General features: G+C 40.5%; 1 protein-coding gene across 2 annotated transcripts in view; it reads left to right on the forward strand.

Annotated features, from left to right (window-relative positions):
• The first annotated feature begins 779 nt into the window (after positions 1 to 779).
• Positions 780 to 18,757, forward strand: part of vopp1 (VOPP1 WW domain binding protein) — a 46,942-nt gene continuing 28,964 nt past the window's right edge. For both annotated transcript variants that reach the window (XR_828647.4, XM_010885700.4), the window contains exons 1-2: positions 780 to 1,007; positions 10,476 to 10,534. Coding sequence is in view for 1 of the 2 variants with exons in the window: in XM_010885700.4 (XP_010884002.1) it covers positions 957 to 1,007; positions 10,476 to 10,534 (110 nt within the window). In the remaining variant the exon portion in view is untranslated. The remainder of the gene's footprint in view (positions 1,008 to 10,475; positions 10,535 to 18,757) is intronic.

Raw genomic sequence — 18,757 nt, forward strand, 5'->3', positions numbered from 1 at the left:
TATAGGTTTTAATTCAGCCCACTGCCCTTTCAGCAAAGACTTGCTTTAATTTATTTTCCTCTAAAACATCTCAATACCTAAATAAATCTGTAGATTACAGTGCAGTTATGTACTGTGGGCTACAGTATACTATATTGTGGTGTACTGTACTATGTGTACTGTGCTGTAATTTGCTATCGTTGAGAAGTCAATGTAAATGTCTGTTTAGTCCATATCAAGTTGGGACCAAGAATCAGTTTTGTTATCAAGGGCGTGTAAGACAGAAACATAAAATATAAAAAGGCCTTTGGTAAATGCCTCTCCTAATGGGTATGTTACATTATAACATGTCATGTGTAATGCAGGCCTGTTTCGGTGCTTAATAAAATAAAAAAACGTCAGTGTATGCTAGTTTTGATTAGGAGTTTCAGTCCTCCACAATTATGTTGCTCAAATCCATCACAATGTGTCGTCTTGAGTTGAATAAGTTCGCTATTTCCATTATATTTAAAATATTTTTTTAACTAGCTCTGCATGGTTTGTCAATTACGTCTTTGGTAATGCATATTGCGATTTGCAATTGTCCGAATGTATCATTCCTCAGTGCCCTTAAGTAGTCTACCTTTGATTCACCTTTTGTTTCCTTTGCAGGTTTTAACAGACAAAAAGGGCGTGGATTAGCCTCCTGATATTAACACAGCTGTTAGTCTTAAAAATATATTTTGGGCAGCTTTTGCCTTGCCCCTATTTATTGATCATGTAGTCGTGGAAACAATGCCACTGACCTACCAGTGAATCAAGCCAATACTGTCACGGCTCCTATCCCGCATTGACAGCGTGTTACGCTACCTCTCGTCGGTCGTACGGGCTTTGTGTGATGCTGGGAAGCTGCTATAGCGTTATGAAATAACATACATTATATTGAGGACTTCAACCTTTCCATTCATAACGCGAAGTTTTCAATTCGGCAAGGAGAGATGAAGTCTTTACTCCCGGGGTTTGTCCTGACGTTTTTGATGTTTTTAGAGGTGAGTTCTCACATCCAGTCAATAGCAAATGTTATCTAACGCGCGATTTATGGGATTACGCTGTAGATTGGGATACACTTATTATTTGAATGCGTGTTTTATTCAAATGTTCTTGTTAACATGATGTTTTATTGCTTATCGTGAATGTGTCATACTCCACATTCTCGGCCACATTGTGAAAGAACGATTAGTTTTTTTTTTAAGATATAGCTTCCACTGTAAGCTACAGTAGGCTATGAGGCAATTTGGCTATCCTTTGTCTTTATGTCCAATCATCGGTAATAGAATTGTCCGTGCATGTAATATTGGTATAGTGTAAATGTAAATAATTACATATCGTTTTTTTTTTCCCTCCACAATCTTAAGTGACAGTGCCTTGTTTTCAACTTTATTAAGAACAACAATTTCTTTTTTTTAACAGTTGATTCGGCTACGGCGCTCGTAAAGTCCTTCTTGAGCTACAACAGTGTTTTCTTTGTAATAAAGGAACCTATAGGCTTATATACTTGCCCTCAAAAAACGGAAGTATGATTTTGAAATGGGATCACATTAAACAAATCCTTTGTTTATAAGTAGACATGTTTTAGAATGGTTTGCTAATATGCTGTACTCGGAAAGTAAACCATTGTACTAAATGTGGTTGGACTGGCCTAACAGCAATTATACATTATATCTGTTTCTATGGAATCTTTGTCTGTTTCTATGGTATTTTGAGTTATGACATGCAAAGTATATTGTTCCTGGCCTTTGCTCTGTTCAAGATATCCTGCTGTCTTATGTAATTTGATTTTACTTAAGTCACCTCACTTCAAAAATTACTGTAATGCAAATTTTGTGTTGGTTTGGTTAAGTTCAGTATATGCTTCAACCGACCACTTACCACACAACAATGTGCATTCGCACCAAGACACATTCTCAGTTCCCTCCACAAACGAACAATTGAGTTCAAGTATTTCTATTATCATGTTCCCAAACTACAGTACAGTCAAAAATATGGACATACCACCTCATTTAAGGTTTAATTTAATTTCTGTATTTTGCCATTTTCCACAATGGAAAATATTAGGGAACTCATCTAACCTATGAAATAACACATGGATTCATATAGTTACCAAGATAGTGTTTAAACATATAAAATACAAAATATCTGTATATTTTAAATTCTTTGAAGTAGCCACCCTTTGCCTTACTGGCAGCTCTGCACACTCTTTGCATTCTCTCAACCAGCTTCATGAGGTAGTCACCTGGAATGCTTTTCCAACAGTCTTGAAGGAATTCCCATCTATGCTTTTCCTTCACTCTGTGGTCCAACAAATCCCAAACCATCTCAATTGGATTGAGGTTGGGTGATTGTGGAGGCCAGGTCATCTGATGCCCCATCACTCTCCTTCTTGGTCAAATAACTCTTACACAGCCTGGAGGTGTATTTTCGGTCATTTGAAAAACAAATGATAGTTCCATTAAGTGCAAACCAGATGGGATGGCGTACTGCTGCAGAAGGCTGTGGTAGCCGTGCTGGTTGAGTCTGCCTTGAATTCGAAATAAATTACAGACTGTGTCACCAGCAAAGCATCCCCACAGCATCACACCTCTTGCTCCATGCTACACGGTGGGAACCACACATGTGGCGATCATCTTCTCTGCGTCTCACCAAGACACGGTGGTTGAAACCCACATTCTCAAATTTTGACTCATCAGACCAAAGGACAGATTTTCACCAATGGTCTAATGTCCATTTCTAGTGTTTCTTGGCCGAAACAAGTCTCTACTTCATATTGGTGGCCATAGGCCATTGTTGCAGCCATTCAGCCATTAAGGCCTGGTTCACCCTGTCTCCTCTGAAAAGTTGATGTTGAGATGTCTGTTACTTGAGCTCTGTGAAGCTTTTATTTGGGTTGCAATCTGAGGGGTAGTTAAATGCCGATTTCTGAGGCTGGTAACTCTAATGAATTTACACTCTGCAGCAGAAGTAACTCTGGGTCTTCCTTTATTGTGGTGGTGCTCATAGATTCTGCTTGATGGTTTTTGTGACTACACTTGAAACGTTCTAAGCTCTTTAAATCTTCCATATGTCATAAAGTAATGATGGTCTGTCTTTTCTCTTTGCTCATTTGAGCTGTTCTTGCTATAATATGGACAACTACAGTACATACATAATGATGGTCTTCTGTATACCCACCCAACCTTGTCACCCTCGGTATACCAACCCTAATGCATTAAGAAGAATAGAAATTCCACATTAATGTTTAAGACACATCTGTTAACTGAAATTCATTCCAAGTGACTACTTCATGCAGCTGGTTGAGAGAATGCAAAGAGTGCGCAAAGCTATCATCAAGGCAAAGGGCGGCTACTTTGAAGAATCAACAGTATGAAATGTATTTACAAAAAAGATATTGCTCTGTATGCCAACACTTGTTAAATTTCAATTTGGTTTCAATTTAATATATTTTGTTTAGTAATATACTTTGGTAATTATATTTAACTTTAACTGATCTTTTAATTCGACCATCTGGCTGTTTTCACTTAATTAACAATTCAGTCTCTCACTGAAAACAAATTCCTTTTCTGGATTGTGTCTAATAAAGTGGAAATATTCTTGATTTAGTAGAAATAAATGCATGTGACTAATATGAATGACTAATACACATTTTTGTCACTGCTTGTTTAACTTGGATTTTGTAATTCACTTTGCAAATAAATAATCCCATCCCCTGCCCTTAAAATCCCTAAATAAATAAATGAACACTATCAAACTATTCTCCTTTCCTTTAATCTGTCCTGATGATTTTGAAATATTGAAGTGCATCCACATTTACTCTATGTTTATTTCTTTGTTATAGGGTTTTTAATGTCTCAGTAGTTTGTCTTTGGACTGAACTAAAAGGTTGTGATGTGGTGGGCTTGCCTAGCTAATCTGAGGAGAAAGTCTCTAAGGGATAAGTGATGACTCCCAGCTCGCCCCCGTTTCGTATAGCTGCTATGAAATGATGCATTCTGGGTTGTTTGTGCTCAATAATGGAATTTATCATCCCCCTGATTTGACACTATCAATCTATTTGTGTAAGGAAGGAGATGGACTGCTGGAGTTTGGGTGATAGATTCTGTGAAAGGCAAAGTCTGGATAGGTATTACATCTGTTATTACTTTTATCAAGTAAACAGAACATGTTAAAGTTGTTCTTCACTACATGTGGCAGTTGTGGTTAATATACAGGTTGGTTTTGTGGTTTATTACATGTTGAAGTTGCGGTTTATTATTGTACATGAAGGAGTTGCAGTTCATTAAATTTTCCACTTGCACTTTAATACATATTGTTGTTTGCTACATGCTGAAGTTGCAGACTACTACATACCTTGTTTTAGAGAAGAGAACAATTATTGATTAAGAGTTTGGGTGCATAAAGGTCAATATGGGTTGAGTAAATCAGACTGGTAGGCGGGTCTGATTGGATTGAGAGCTTTGTATACTCAAAGTAACATTTTAAAGTCAATTTCTTAAAGGATAGAATGCCAGTGTAGGTCAGCAATGTCGGGGGAGATGTTGGCAGATGTATTTGTTTGTGTCAGGGTCTTTTCAGTAGTTTTGAATGAGCTTTAATTTATTAATGATGTTCGCTGGCAAGTTCCCCTCTACCTCATTCCCATAATCAATTCTGGAGAGAAGAAATGCATGGGTAAGCTTTTCCCTATTAGGAGAGGTGAGAGTGTCTTAGGTAAGCGATGTTCTTCAGCTGAAAGAATTGTGTTTTACAGACATGACCAGTTGCGACATTAAAGAGAGCAGAGTTGTAATTCCTTAGTTAGTCTTGACTGTGTGGAGAGATTGGTGTGGCAGTCTCTGGCAGGGCAGAAGTTGGGGATCCACTGTGCTCTGCCTGACAGCATTGTTTCTTTGTGCTCTTGGGTTGGAGGAAGTTATTCTGCATCCGACATGTTATTGTTATGTTGTTATGTTATTTCATCCAGACAGTTGGGCAGAGCAGATATTTGTTTAGGTCTGGTTTTAAAGTACACCTGTGTGTCGTCTGAAGACCTGGCAGGTGGGCGCATGTAGAATACTGGCCTCCGAGACTTTTACGAGAAGTTTACACCCTTTTTATGTTAATCTGACTTTGAGAACATTTATACAGAGAGGTTTAATCTTAGTAGGTACAGATCAAGTTAATCTGACACTGGGAAAGTATATTTAGATCACTGACAAAGTCCTGAAATATCCCTTAACGTTCTTTAAGTGCAAAAACACGGTTGATGGTGTCACTTAATGACATCACAGTATGACACAATAACTAGGATAGTTATGATACACCTCAAGTGTCTGCCTAGGATTTCATTTAAATACTATGATTAATGAATAGGGCTTTTACGTGAAAACTGCAACGTAGGGGGCTGCAGTCTTGTGGCCTGAATCAGCTGTTCATGAAGAAATCTCTACAGTATTAATTTTTTTAATAAGTTGAGTGCTTAAAATGTCTAAAACTGCAGGTGAAGAGGGTAGTAAATAAAAAGTTATCTCGGGTCTGGGCTTTGTGTTTGGCTGTGCTGCTTTGGCGAAATTTGGTCCCACAAATAGGCCAGAGCATGGCGTTCCTCCTAGGGCCAGTCCCTCTCTGCCAGGGCACATAATGTCCACATAATGTCCCTACTCCCCAACAGCCAACACACCAACAAATGCTCCATTGTATGACCCTAGTCTCTTGGCCCCCGCCGCCCCCTTGGCTGCCCCCTTTCTCTGGTTGCAAGGGCCAGGAAACCTCCTAGTGTCATGGTACAGGATAGAAACAGTGAAACTGGGCAGAAACCCATGCCCACTCTTTGTTTCCCATGGCAAAAACCAGTAAGGGTGTTCCTGGTTGTTCTGAAGGAAGAAATGCCTCCTCAGCCTGTGGTATGTCAGGAAAGGTCTGCTCTGACAGGAGCTGGTAATTACGCGCTTGCGACCTTTCCCCATCTGCTTCGTCCACCCTCATTCTCCGTGCTCAGTGTAGTCTCTATACCCGATGCTCTCCAAAGACACAGCTAGGCTTCATTGTCTTGTACAGTTAATCTCTTACCTCATTGAGATGCGTTGTAATAGTCTGAACTAAAGTGAAGCCTCTTATCTTTATCCCGAGCCAGGCAGGTGAGCGAAGCAGCCAACGGCGCCTATTCTGAACAAGACATGAGAGACTGTTAAGATGACACTCTTAACAGTCATTCAGAATAGCCCATAGGAAATAGTACAGTATTTTATGGGCTATTGACAGTTTCTCTGTTAAAAGCTGGTTATCAGCTATTTAGCAATTTTCCCCAAAAAATATAGGAGTCCCAGCCAACGGAAGTATATAAAAGGTGATGTTGTGTTTGAAAATAACTCACAATAACCTGGTTGCATAAGTGTGCACACCCTTAAACTAATACTTTGTTGAAGCATCTTTTGATTTTATTACAGCACTCAGTCTTTTTGGGTAGGACTCTATTAGCATGGTACATCCTGATGTGGCAATATTTGCCCACTCTTCTTTGCAAAAGCGCTCCAAATCTGTCAGATTGCGAGGAAATCTCCTGTGCACAGCCCTCTTCAGATCACCCCACAGATGTTCAACTGGTTTCAGGTCTGGGCTCTGGCCATGCTTTGGTGGATTTGGATGTGTGTTTTGGGTTGTTGTCATGCTCTATTGGACGCCTGAAGATTTTGTACCAAAATTGCCTGGTATTTGGAAGTGTTCATAATTCCTTCCACCCTGACTAAGGCCCAAGATCCAGCTGAAGAAAAACAGCCCCAAAGCATGATGCTGCCACCTCCATGCTTCACTGTGGGTATGGTGTTCTCTGGGTGATGTGCAGTGTTGTTTTTGCACCAAACATACCTTTTGGAATTATGGCCATAAAGTTCAACCTTTGTTTCATCAGACCATAACACATTTTCCCATGTGCTTTTGGGAGACTTGATTTTAGTTTTTGCAAACTTCAGCTGGGCTTGGATGTTTTTCTTTGTAAGAAAAGGCTTCAGTCTTGCCACCCTACCCAATAGCCCATTCATATGAAGAATACGGGAGATTGTTGTCACATGTAGCACACAGACAGTACTTGCCTGTGTGCTACATACAGACATTCCTGCAGTTCCTTTAATGTTGCTGTAGGCCTCTTGGAAGCCTCCCTGACCAGTTTTCTTCTCGTCTTTTCATATATTTTGGAGGGACGTCCAGTTCTTGGTAATGTCTCTGTTGTGCCATATTTTCTCCACTTGATGATGACTATCTTTACTTTGTTCCATGGTATATCTTATGCTTTGGAAATTATTTTGTACCCTTCTCCTGACTGACATCTTTCAACAATGAGATCCCTCTGGTGTTTTGGAAGCTCTCTGTGGACGATGGCTTTTGCTCTGAGATGCAACTAAGAAAATGTCAGGAAAATCCTACTAGAGCACCTGAACTTTATTTGGGATTAATCAGAGTTACTTTAAATGATGGCAGGTGTACAATGACTTCTATTTAACATGAGTTTGAATGTGATTGGTTAATTCTGAACACAGCCACATCCCCAGTTATAAGAGGGTGTGCTCACTTATGCAACCAGGTTATTGTAAGGTTTTTATTTTTCATTTTTCCCCCTCAATCTGTTTTTGAATTGTTTTGTTCACATTATAGGTCACATTAAAAGTGTAAACATTTCTGACATGATTTATCTTTGTCAAATATTTTCACAAGAAACTGCCATTTTAACAGGGGTGTGTTGACTTTATATCCACTGTATGTCAATGCACAACGTGGATCCATTGTTTTTAGGTCAACAGCATACTTTTACAGATTTGGTATAGACTATATGAAGAATTACAAAAAGCCTTGCAACATGTCCATGTGAAGGTTATACGATATACATGACTCTAGCAAAACATAATTTTTCAAATCAAGGACTCCCTTGCAAGGACATTTGGCCTTTCACTGGGAAGCAGCCTTTATGATTGTGCATTTCGATAAGGAAGGATCCATGAGCAGTAACATGAAGTTCATGGGTGGTTAAGTGTGGTTTGAAATGGACTCTAATGTTTTTCAAATTTGACTGTGGGATCTTAAGCACAGAACTTTATAATGAAATGTTATTAACATTCACAACATAAAGTATGACATTGGTGACATTACAGCGCCGTTGGATGATATGGTACACAGAAATCAGGCAACCGTTTTAGGTCATGAGCACTGTCTTTACTCCCGGCTGAAGTTCTACAAGAACTCCACTATGTATCGGTATTATCTACATGTTGTGTCCATTATTCAGCGAAAGATTTACTTTTTGAAAATTTATGGAGAAGTTTTATGCTAGTCGATTTTATTTAGAGATGTAATGGATTTCCTTAATATCCAATGTACACGATCACCCAAAAATGCAAAGGAGAATATTGCATTTTTCTACTTTTGTGCACCTGTCCAGGATATCACAATGAGTATGTCACATTAATTATTATGGATTTCTGTATAGTACAGAACAAAGACCCTTGATGTCATCTTGTTATTGAATGTTGATCCACATTCCCTACTAATGGGTTTTCAAATTCATTGGGTCGTCATAGCTGACACCCCATTCTGGTTGTAAATGTATTGCAGATTTGATTTTAAGAGTATATTGGGAAAAAGGTAATACTTCTTTGTGTATTTTAATTTTGTTATGGAAGTTTACATCTGCATTAAATGTGTGTTTGCCAAATGTAAAACCAGCGTAAAGCCAATTTTACATTTTGCTGGGTCAGAACTACGTAAAAAGAGTTTTGAGCCTTTCTTTATAAACCCTAATGACAAAATGTAAAAGCCTCCACGACACTTAATCAGTCAAGAATAAAGCAGCAACTAATCACCGACAAGGTTCATGGCTTACAATAGCTTAGCAGAACAAACTGTCATAGTATAGGTCCTTATTACAGGTACTTGATCACTTAGAACTTAACATCCACACCGCTTAAGCATTCCACATTCACTATTGTATGCATAGTCAGTGTGTTTTCATATGTGAGAAGAGCTGTTTCATTTCTGTTCCAAAGCTACTATGCAGGAACTTGTTTAAATGGAAGGCATAGGTCATAGGATCATAGCGTCCTAAACATAAAGGGTCATGGTTCAGTTGTTACTGACCGGCAGTCCTAGCTAACTATATAAACAAGTGGGGATTTAGTATATGAGTCATTTAGCAGTTATTTAGATCTTCTTCAGTATGTGCTCTACCTAAAACTCCTAGTTTAGGACAGACATCTTCTCTTTCTCTGTTTCCCTCACTGTCTCTCTCACCATTTTTCTCCCTGTCTCCTTTTTAGTGAATTTCCCTCTCTGTCTCCCTCCTTTCACACACTTCCTGTCTCACTAAGCTTCTCCTTCATTCTGCATCTCTCTCTTTTTCTCTCTTCCTCTGTCTCCGTTCCTGCTTATCTCCTTCCCTCTCTAAATGTCCTTGTCCATCGTCTCTTCCTTTCTGCCCCCCCCCCCCCCCCCCCCCTTCCAGGCTCCTTTTACATTTGCTCACCGTGCCTCTCTAAATGTCTTCTTCCTCTATGTGTAGAAACTATGAATTGGTCTCTCCTCAGCAGTAAAACACACATCTAGCACAAGTGGCTTGAAAATCTGAAATATTCTTTGTGCTTTACACAGGCAGCCTGTGTCTGCATTCTGAGGCCAGTTGGCGGCTGCTGCGTGGTCTAGCTGTGACGTTTATTGATTATCAAATGAAAGTCGTTCTCAGATATATGAAGCTTGGCGTAATGGGATGTTGGCAGATGGCATACTACTGTGAGATGAGGAGTTGTTTCTAGACTGTTTATTGCTACACAGTCTCAAATTCTTATCCAGTTAGGTATGGAGGAGATTGTGCATCCGGGAGCATATGCCAATTAGCATTAGATTGACAAAGAATGGAGGTTATTGACAACATGGATGAAAGCATGAGGCTGAGAATGTTATCATTGCCTAAACTGTCTGTCTGTTCCTTGTCTGCTCCAATTCATCTGCACTGATTGTAAAAGATTTAGTAAAAGCTCATCATTAGGCTGGCGTTCATCTGTAGATCTTTTAGATCAGTCCACGGCATTAGAGGAGGAGACAAGGAAACAGAAAGTGTTTAAAAAATCAAATAAAATGTTACCACAGAGACAATTTCTTCTCAATTTCTAAGACGAACAAGTCCATTTGTCTATAACAATCCTCTTCGTCAGACAGTTTCAGAAGACCTTTTTGAATGGTTTTCATGTTAGCTGGTCCACCAGTGAAATGTTAAAGATCCCTCAAGAAAGGTTGCCCTGACAAAACCTAACAGGAAGTGGTGATCTCTGGTGAGAAATGTTTCATCAGCTTGGTCTCCGGGTCTGAGCAATGTACTGCTGTAGGTAATTAACTGAAGCCCAATCTCAGGTCATATGTTCGAAATCGCAACAGAAGTCATTTATGTTTAGAGGGGCTTGGTGAAATGTGCATCGATTAATTTTTTACCTCTTTACCCTTTACAGTGCATAGAGGCCAAGAAGTACTGCTGGTATTTTGAAGGAGGATACCCCATCTACTTCATGTAAGTACCGCCCCATTGGCTGACGCCCCATTGGCTGACGCCCCATTGGCTGACACCCCATTGGCTGACACCCCACTGGCTGACACCCCACTGGCTGACACCCCATGGACGTGTTCATTCCTCTTAACATTTGTATAGTTTGGCAAGGCCAAATCCCGTCATTCCATTGGCTGCTATAAGACGCTAGATGTTGTTGTTGGACCAAAACCTTACATTCTGAGAAAGTGGTATTGTTTGTCTTTTCTTTGCCTTGGTCAAGGCTTACCAGGGATATGTACTGTGTGTGAATGTCTCCATCTTGTACACTCATCTCTCTGACCGGGGCCTCCATTCACACCCACATCACATCTCCGCGGATCAAGCCGCCCGTCCCTCCTCTCTGGTAACTACCAGTGTCAGACATGTTTTTATTAAAACAAGAGAGTGGGGCTTTCGATGAAGATATATTGCGTAAGAAATGGAAGAAAACCTCCCTCCTCCTCCCTCCCATCTCTGTAATGCAGACACAGCATTGGCAAAACCCCTACTCCCCCTCCCTGCAGTTGGCAGGGATCCAAATGGAATCTGACAGGCTACGGAGTGGGGATTCGTGGTGGCTGGCTGTCAGAGGGAAACTATAGTACCCACCATCGGGTGAATCAGATCATGCCTCCAAGCTGGTGGATGTCCTATAGTGTCTGAGTGCAACGGGTCAGTGCTGAAGGGCCGGCCCTGGTTAGAGTGCATCTGGCTCTCCACAGCTCCTGATTAATACTATAGGCCTCTGATTGCTGACTTCAGGCTCTGGAAGGGATTCTCCTCCACCCTTTGTCTTAGCTCGAAGCCAAACGCCAGGGCTTTGGGCTCCGGGTTTAAAAGATTCCTGTTCCTCCCTAGGGGGCTGGGCAGGGGTTCACTGGGAAGGAACCAATTATAGATAGTGCCACGCTTTTTCCGAAGCCTGAAATAAGCGTTTGGATTTGCATTTGTGCTCTAGCCACCCTGCCAAAGTGCTAATCATCTGACTCATCTGGATGTGACGCTGTGGATTGCACAGAGCGTGATGTTTGGGGATGTAGCGTGGCGGGCACAGAAGGAGGATGTGGCAGATAGAATGCGGCTGGGTTTTGTGCTACAGAAATGAAAAGAGGGGCTTTTGAGATATTAGGAAAATGTGCCCGTCACTTTAAGCGGGGCAAAGGCAGGGGAGATGGAGCCCGGGGGAGTAGTCTGACACTGATGGCTTTCTCATCACGGTCCCACACACACTGTGATGGTGATTCCATCGATCGGAACTCTTAAAGGAGGAAGTACAGAGACAAAATTCTCTTGGCATAATTAGCAGTTTATTTGCAAATGGAGAGACGCGTCAAGAGCTTACAAAATAATCCTCTCAGGAATCTCTGAGGTAGATACATGAACAGTCAGTATTTATTACAGTTAAAAGTGGTGCGGTAAGTTACTGCCCTGCTGTCTTATGTCACATAGGTTTTACCCAAAGGGTGGGCTGTCCCCCCCACCTTATCCTACCTGCCATTATGTTTACCCAAATGAGCCAAGGACCACAATCCTAAGGAACAAAGCACTGATACCCTTATTGGTTTAAGCAGATAATCAGATGGTCAGAGTACCTAAAAATTCTCTGATATTATACAGACGTGTGTCACAATCAAAGACCAGAGTTACATACCAGGTAAAAGAAAGGCAGACATTTCTCAAATGTTCCTTAGTTCAAGAATTTCCATAACACACACACACACACACACACACACAGAGAGAGAGATACAAACACCTGTCTGCTCATTGACCATCCCTATCCGGGCCCAAAGACCTTCAAAATGAAAGGTCAGAAGTCATTGAATCGTTGGCATCTCCATGTTTGCTCCCTGAAATCAACCTTGATGACTGCTACATTACTCTCTCTGACAGGGGAAATGCTTATGACCTATCGACTGTGGCAGCCAGGGAAGTCAGAACCCAACCTGTACTCTTAGAGGCCGGGTTTTACATACAACTTGTATATCGTACCTCAGGTGTATGCAAAATACCACCCACTAAGACCTCTCTTTTTAAACATAAAGAAAATCAGTTTGGTGGGTATTATTATTTTAGGTCATAAAAAAAAGTCTATATTTGCTCTTTTTCTGGCCATCTGATTTTGACAAAGGAACTGAGTGCAGTATATCTCTGCGGCGTTCATGCAGAGTCTTGAAATCCTGATGTGGCCCTCAAATCAAAATGATTGCCCACTGTAGAAGTATAGAGTAACCCCCAGGACACTCAAATTAATGGCAGAGCCTGGTAACGATAACTTGGCACTTAAAGGGGTGTGGTTAACGTAGAGCCTGATGCAACTGCAAGCCAATTATCTCCTCCATCAGAATGTATATGAAACTTTTTCTAAGATGAATAGTTTAATATTTGAACGTAGGGCTGTTTTTAGTCTCAGTGGCAACTTTGTAAGTCCCGTTCTGAGGCACAGTGAAACCAGACATCTCCACAGAGAGACGGGCGGCTGGTTTGTGAGATTACATAGAAGGAAAGTAAAGTCTTCTCTGAGTCCTTTGGCTGATTCTGGCTTTTTCTTATGCATTGGATGTGATTCACAATGTCAAAATAACTGGCTGAGGGAAGGGGAGATGGAGGGAGGGAAGGGGGGAGGGAGAGGGAGGGAGGAGGGAGGGAGGGAAGGGGGGAGGGAGGGGGAGATGGAGGGAGGGAGGGACGGGGAGATGGAGGGAGGGAGAGAGGGGGAGATGGATGGAGGGAGGGAGGGAGGGAGGGAGGAGAGAAGGCGGGAGGGAAGAAGTGAGGGAGAAGTGAGGAGAGGGTGAGGTAGAACAGTGCTTTGATTGTTAGTTCTAAAAATATTCACAGAGAACCAAACTCGCAGAAAACCTTTCGAATAATCTCTAGTAAAGTTCCCTGAGCCTATTTTTATTCTGAACCTAACCTTAGCCCTAACCTCGACCGTTTTTGTTGTCTAACCTTAACCATAATCTTAAACTACCTTAACCACACTGAGGTATTATCTAACCCCATCCTTTAAGCGTTGTTTGTAGTCCACGCTTCCCTCTGTGTACATCCGTATTTGGGAGTGGACGTGTCCGATACCCACGGTCTCAACATACATGACGTTTATATACATCACCCAGAACATGGAATTGGCGGGCCATACTAACTTGTAGCCTATAGGTGCACATTCATATTTAAGAGACTGTTTTGAAAAGTTCAGTTTCTTTTAAAAACAATGAAGTCATTAGTAAAAGATTTGCTTCTGGCAAAAGCCAGCCATGTCCACTGGATCTTGGGTGGGGATAGAAAAACATTCTAAAACGCATAAAACTAAATAATGAACAAAAAAAATAACAGAATCAAAGCATCACTTTTTATCTGCCCTACTTATAGTCTTATGCAGGAGAACCAATGCTTTTTGATGGCATCATAAATGAATCAACAAGGCTTGTGCACCCACTAGCCCAACACCATTAATATCACCGCTAGAAACAATGTCCAGTGACAGATGAAAGGAGGTGACAGCTAGGGTCCTGAAGACAGTGCCATCACAAGGCCTGCACACCCCATGTAGGGGAATGACAGCATTCACACTCAGGCCATTCACTTCAGTATGCCAGTAGGCCCAACTGTGACGATGGTACAAAAACACATTTACCGTCACATATATCGGATTTGTCCCCCCCCCCACCCCCCGGGTAATTTCACTGAAAACGCATTGTCATTTACATGATATTGACCTGGGAGTAGTTCAGGTTAACAGCCTTTCTCAGGGACAGAATTTAATTTTGGTTAGCAGATAGTCCAACCACTAGGCTACCTGACGCCTGAAATATACTACGATTATGTCTACCGCCCATGACAAGACCTAGGTATGTAACTTTCTTCACCCTAACGGCCCCACCCATTGCCAGTCAAAAACGTATCCATTTCCTCCACTCTCACTCCAGAATTCTGCCATATAAACATTTATAGTGGAAGATTTCTGTCCAGCTTCTGAAGGCCTAGAGAAAACCAATGATTTTTCTACCCAGAGACTACCCAAGAGACATTTTCTGATGATTCAGCACTACTGTAGTTAAGCGCTCTTTCTCTCCCTGTCCTGTCTTTTCTCCCCCCTTTCACTTAATCTCTGTCCTTCCCTCCCTCTGTCTAACCAGCCTTCGTTCAGACTAAACCCTTGAGAAGATGTGGGTCTCCTGATTATAGAGGCCTCAGCTGGTCGTAAATCATCTCCCTCCCGTTCAGTCTCCTTGTCTCCCTCATTTATTTATTTTCAAATCTGCCCATCGTCGCTGCCACTAGCGCAGCCTGGTGATACAGGAAACGGAGCAGATTGCAAATAAGGCAGTATAGACTCTGTCATCTGAAGTCACAGTGGCACTTGTCTATCCATCACCAGACTATCAGGGCCTGTCTTTCCACTCAACAACTGGCCTCCGATCACTGCCATGGGCTTATAATGTAGGTTTGACTGGCTCGGCTTGTAGGAAATTTTATCAATCAATCTAGCATAGCTAGGACCACGGCAGGGAAAGCCCTGGGGAATGAATCAACGATATAATAAATCAAAACAAAATGTTATTTTTCAGAGGTGTTAACAGCAGTGAAGACTAGCAGGGGAATGCTCACAGACCATTTTTCAGAAATGCACTGATAAAAAACGTAGTATGTAGAACAATTTGCTGTATTTAAGTGGCTGGGTACAAGGTAGTTTAGGGCGATGTATATATGGACAGGCGGAACAGTACTTACATAATAACCAGGTGCCGCGTATGAGTTATAAACTAGTTATTGGTGTGTAAAACATTTGAAAAGGAATGTGTGTCTGTGCAACACCAGTCGTGCATGTGTACGCATGTGTATGCGTGTGTGCATGCGTCTAATGGTAAAGCAAGGCATACAGACTTGTCTAAGTATATTAACAAAGATTTCTGTTGGATTGACTACAATAGGCTCACAATGTGTTTTTATGTATAATTAATTGGGTGGGTGAGAGAGAAAAGGAAACTGGTCATATTTTAATAATGGACTACACTGTATATGATATTCGGTTTGTGCATGGATGTATAAATATTGTGTGTTTCTATTTAGGGGTGCAACAACCAATTGATGAAAATCGCTAACTTTGATAATAAAAATATTTGGCAACAAATTCCATTATTGATTAGTTGGGTCTACGTGAGCTAAACATTTTTTTAAAGTTGGACAAGCCTCGGGCGCTCATCTTCATAACAGGCTCAAACAAATGTCTGCTTTTAATATATTTATTTTTAGTTTGGCATCATGTCGTAAGTTGCTGGTTGAAGTGAAACCTCTTTCTCAAATGCCTGGTTTAACCTATGTTTATCCATACATTAAACCAGGAAGTATTCAAATCTGGCCCTTCAAAGCCAGTTCCCCTCCATTATTTCATTGCAACCCTCTAATCAGGGACATATTTAGACACATATTAAGACACCAGGTGGCCAGGTGGGTCCAATTATTGATTAGGTAGAACAGAAAACCAGCAGGCTCTGGCCCTGTATTAAACTATAAACCACCTGATGTTAAGATGAGTCCATCGAGATTATACACAGGCCTTTGTTAATGAGAAATGTGCTTCTGCCAAGCTTTTTTGGGTTTTGATATAATTTGCTTTTCTGTCAGCATATTTAATGTTCCACAACTAAACGTTAGTTAATATCTATAGCTTGCTCAGTTGTGACGTGGTAGAAGCTAACTTTCAGTGTCATAGACTCTAGTCGACCTCAATTTATTGAATTAAAGGGATGTTGTCTGTGTACTTCAGGCTATACTTCAGCTATTTTTAAAGCTGGCTGTTTTTTAATTAATAAGATTCCCAGCAATGCATTACTGTTTGTTATTCCTCCCTACTGCAATGCCGGGTGAATTCCAACATGTTAAAGCATACTAGTGTTTTTTAGCATACTATTTTACATTTCTTTCTTTATTCATTATTAAAAAAAATGTCTATTGCTATATGGAGAGAAGAGAGAGACAGATTTATAGTGTGTGTGCGTTTGCTTCCAAAAATAATTTATTTTTTATATATAAATACACCCAGTGCTGTGCCAAAGTCTTATGCAACCCAACCAAAAATTAATTATTTAAAGCTATTTCTCTAAGTAATAACTCTTTATTACTAATATTGCAGGAAAGAAAAATAAACAATTTTACAATGAAAACTAAAAAAACATTAATAATTATATACACTGAACAAAATTATAAATGCCACACTTGTTTTTGCCCCTATTTACCATGAGCTGAACTCAAAGATCTAAGACTTTCTCTATGTACATTAAAGGCCTATTTCTCTCAATTATTGTTCATAAATCTGTCTAAATCTGTTAATGAGCACTTCTCCTTTGCCGAGATAATCCATCCACCTCACTGGTGTGGCATATCAAGATGTTGATTAGACAGCATGATTATTGCACAGGTGTGCCTTGGGCTGGCCACAGTAAAAGGCCACTCTAAAATGTGCTCATGATAAATGGGGGCAAAAACAAGTGTTGCGTTTATAATTTTGTTCCGTGTAATTTACCTCAAGACATCTTGTTAATTTGTAGTATACATTTTCTTATTTATTTGTGTTTTTTCTAATTTTGTATAGTGTTTTTGGAACTAAATAAATTCATGCGCAGATAGTGATGGATAGATCAATAGAGAGAAAGTTTGCAGTTAAAGCTCAAAATCACTACCATTAAACACAGTTAAGTCTGGTCTTTTGAAGTCTTTTTGCAATTCCACCAAATTGATAAATACATGTATTAGCTTTAGAAGTTTGTTTTGATATATTTAGCAGGGTATTACTGTCCTTTGAAGATACTTTGGATTAGTTAAGGTTTTTCATCCATCTGTCATTACAAGGGATGGCATTCTTATGTACAGTTCGCATGGATAGAGTGGAACACATTTCTATATCTGAAGTTCTAAGTTGGACCATTTTGCAGTGTTATAAGAATTTTGTAGAAAAGTATTTACTTTAGAGAATGTTATTTGACAATTCATGTTTGGTCAATTAACATTGACCTTTCTGACGAATTACAAAATTAAGTGTGTTCAAGCTTACAAACCAGAGGAAGATGTGTGGCATTTGTGAAAATGTGTTTCTTCTCTTAGAGCAGGTAGATCTTAAATGTGCTAATAATAATGAAGGATCTTAATTAAAAGGAGTCTGTTAAAGGCTTTTTTTTTTTTTTAACAGCGTTCTGTCCAATAGATTGTGCTTTATTTTCATGTATTATACCAGTCATACCCACACTGGTATAATAACCAATTACTTGACAAGTACACTGATTCAACCAAAACCCCCATTGTTCTCCATTCCCACTTACATGATGTCCAATAGACGATTATGTCCTTGTCTCATGGCAACAGCTACACTGCGAGTTCAGGAGAATAAGATCGAAGCATACTCCGATGCACGTCTCACTGTTTCCGCTTCTTAACACGTTACTTGCTTAACAAGGGGGAGGAGACCATATTGCCCAGACAACCACGATTGAGCTTGCCTGACCTGCCACTAGAGCTGTTTGGAGCGCACAGACACACAGCCCTGTCCATTATCTACCCTGGGTGTGGCTGAGACGTTTGCACCAGCCTCCCCTGGCATTGATAGTGAGCCATAATGAGGACTGGAAGTCTTGGCCTCACGGATACAGCAGTACTGCGAGGCTTTGAGAACGCTGGGCGCCCCCAAAGGAGCCTAATTAAAGTACTTAGCTGGCACTTATTTGTAAACTATTGCATGTGTATTGAAAAGTGCTAGACTAGACTGGGATGAAGGACCAGAGCGGACACATAGTGTGCTCTGAGATATTACCAACATGAGTACAGCGAAGCAGAGTGCAAACTCAATTTATGACGAGGACGATGTCATACATTATGCATGAATCATCTCCGATCACTAGGAATAGGATCTGGGTTATTTCCTGTGGTACTGTAAGGCTTAACCAAGCCACTTTTCCCTACAAGAATCCGCGAGATGTCATGGTTGCCGTCTCATCAGTTACAAGGCACCTTGTTTGTCCTAACACACAGCAAACAGCATCTTGTTTCACTTAAAGGGGACAATTTAACATGTCACTTGGGTGCTTTTAGTCCATGACACTTTATGGACTTGTCAGAAGTCTCATCTGTACAAAAGTATATAAACTATAATATTTAATGTTTTATTAAGAATTGTATGCGTGTATATTGCATACAAAAGCAAAATATTTTCCC

The sequence above is a fragment of the Esox lucius genome, chromosome 21, assembly GCF_011004845.1.
Source record: "Esox lucius isolate fEsoLuc1 chromosome 21, fEsoLuc1.pri, whole genome shotgun sequence".
NCBI lineage: Eukaryota > Metazoa > Chordata > Actinopteri > Esociformes > Esocidae > Esox > Esox lucius.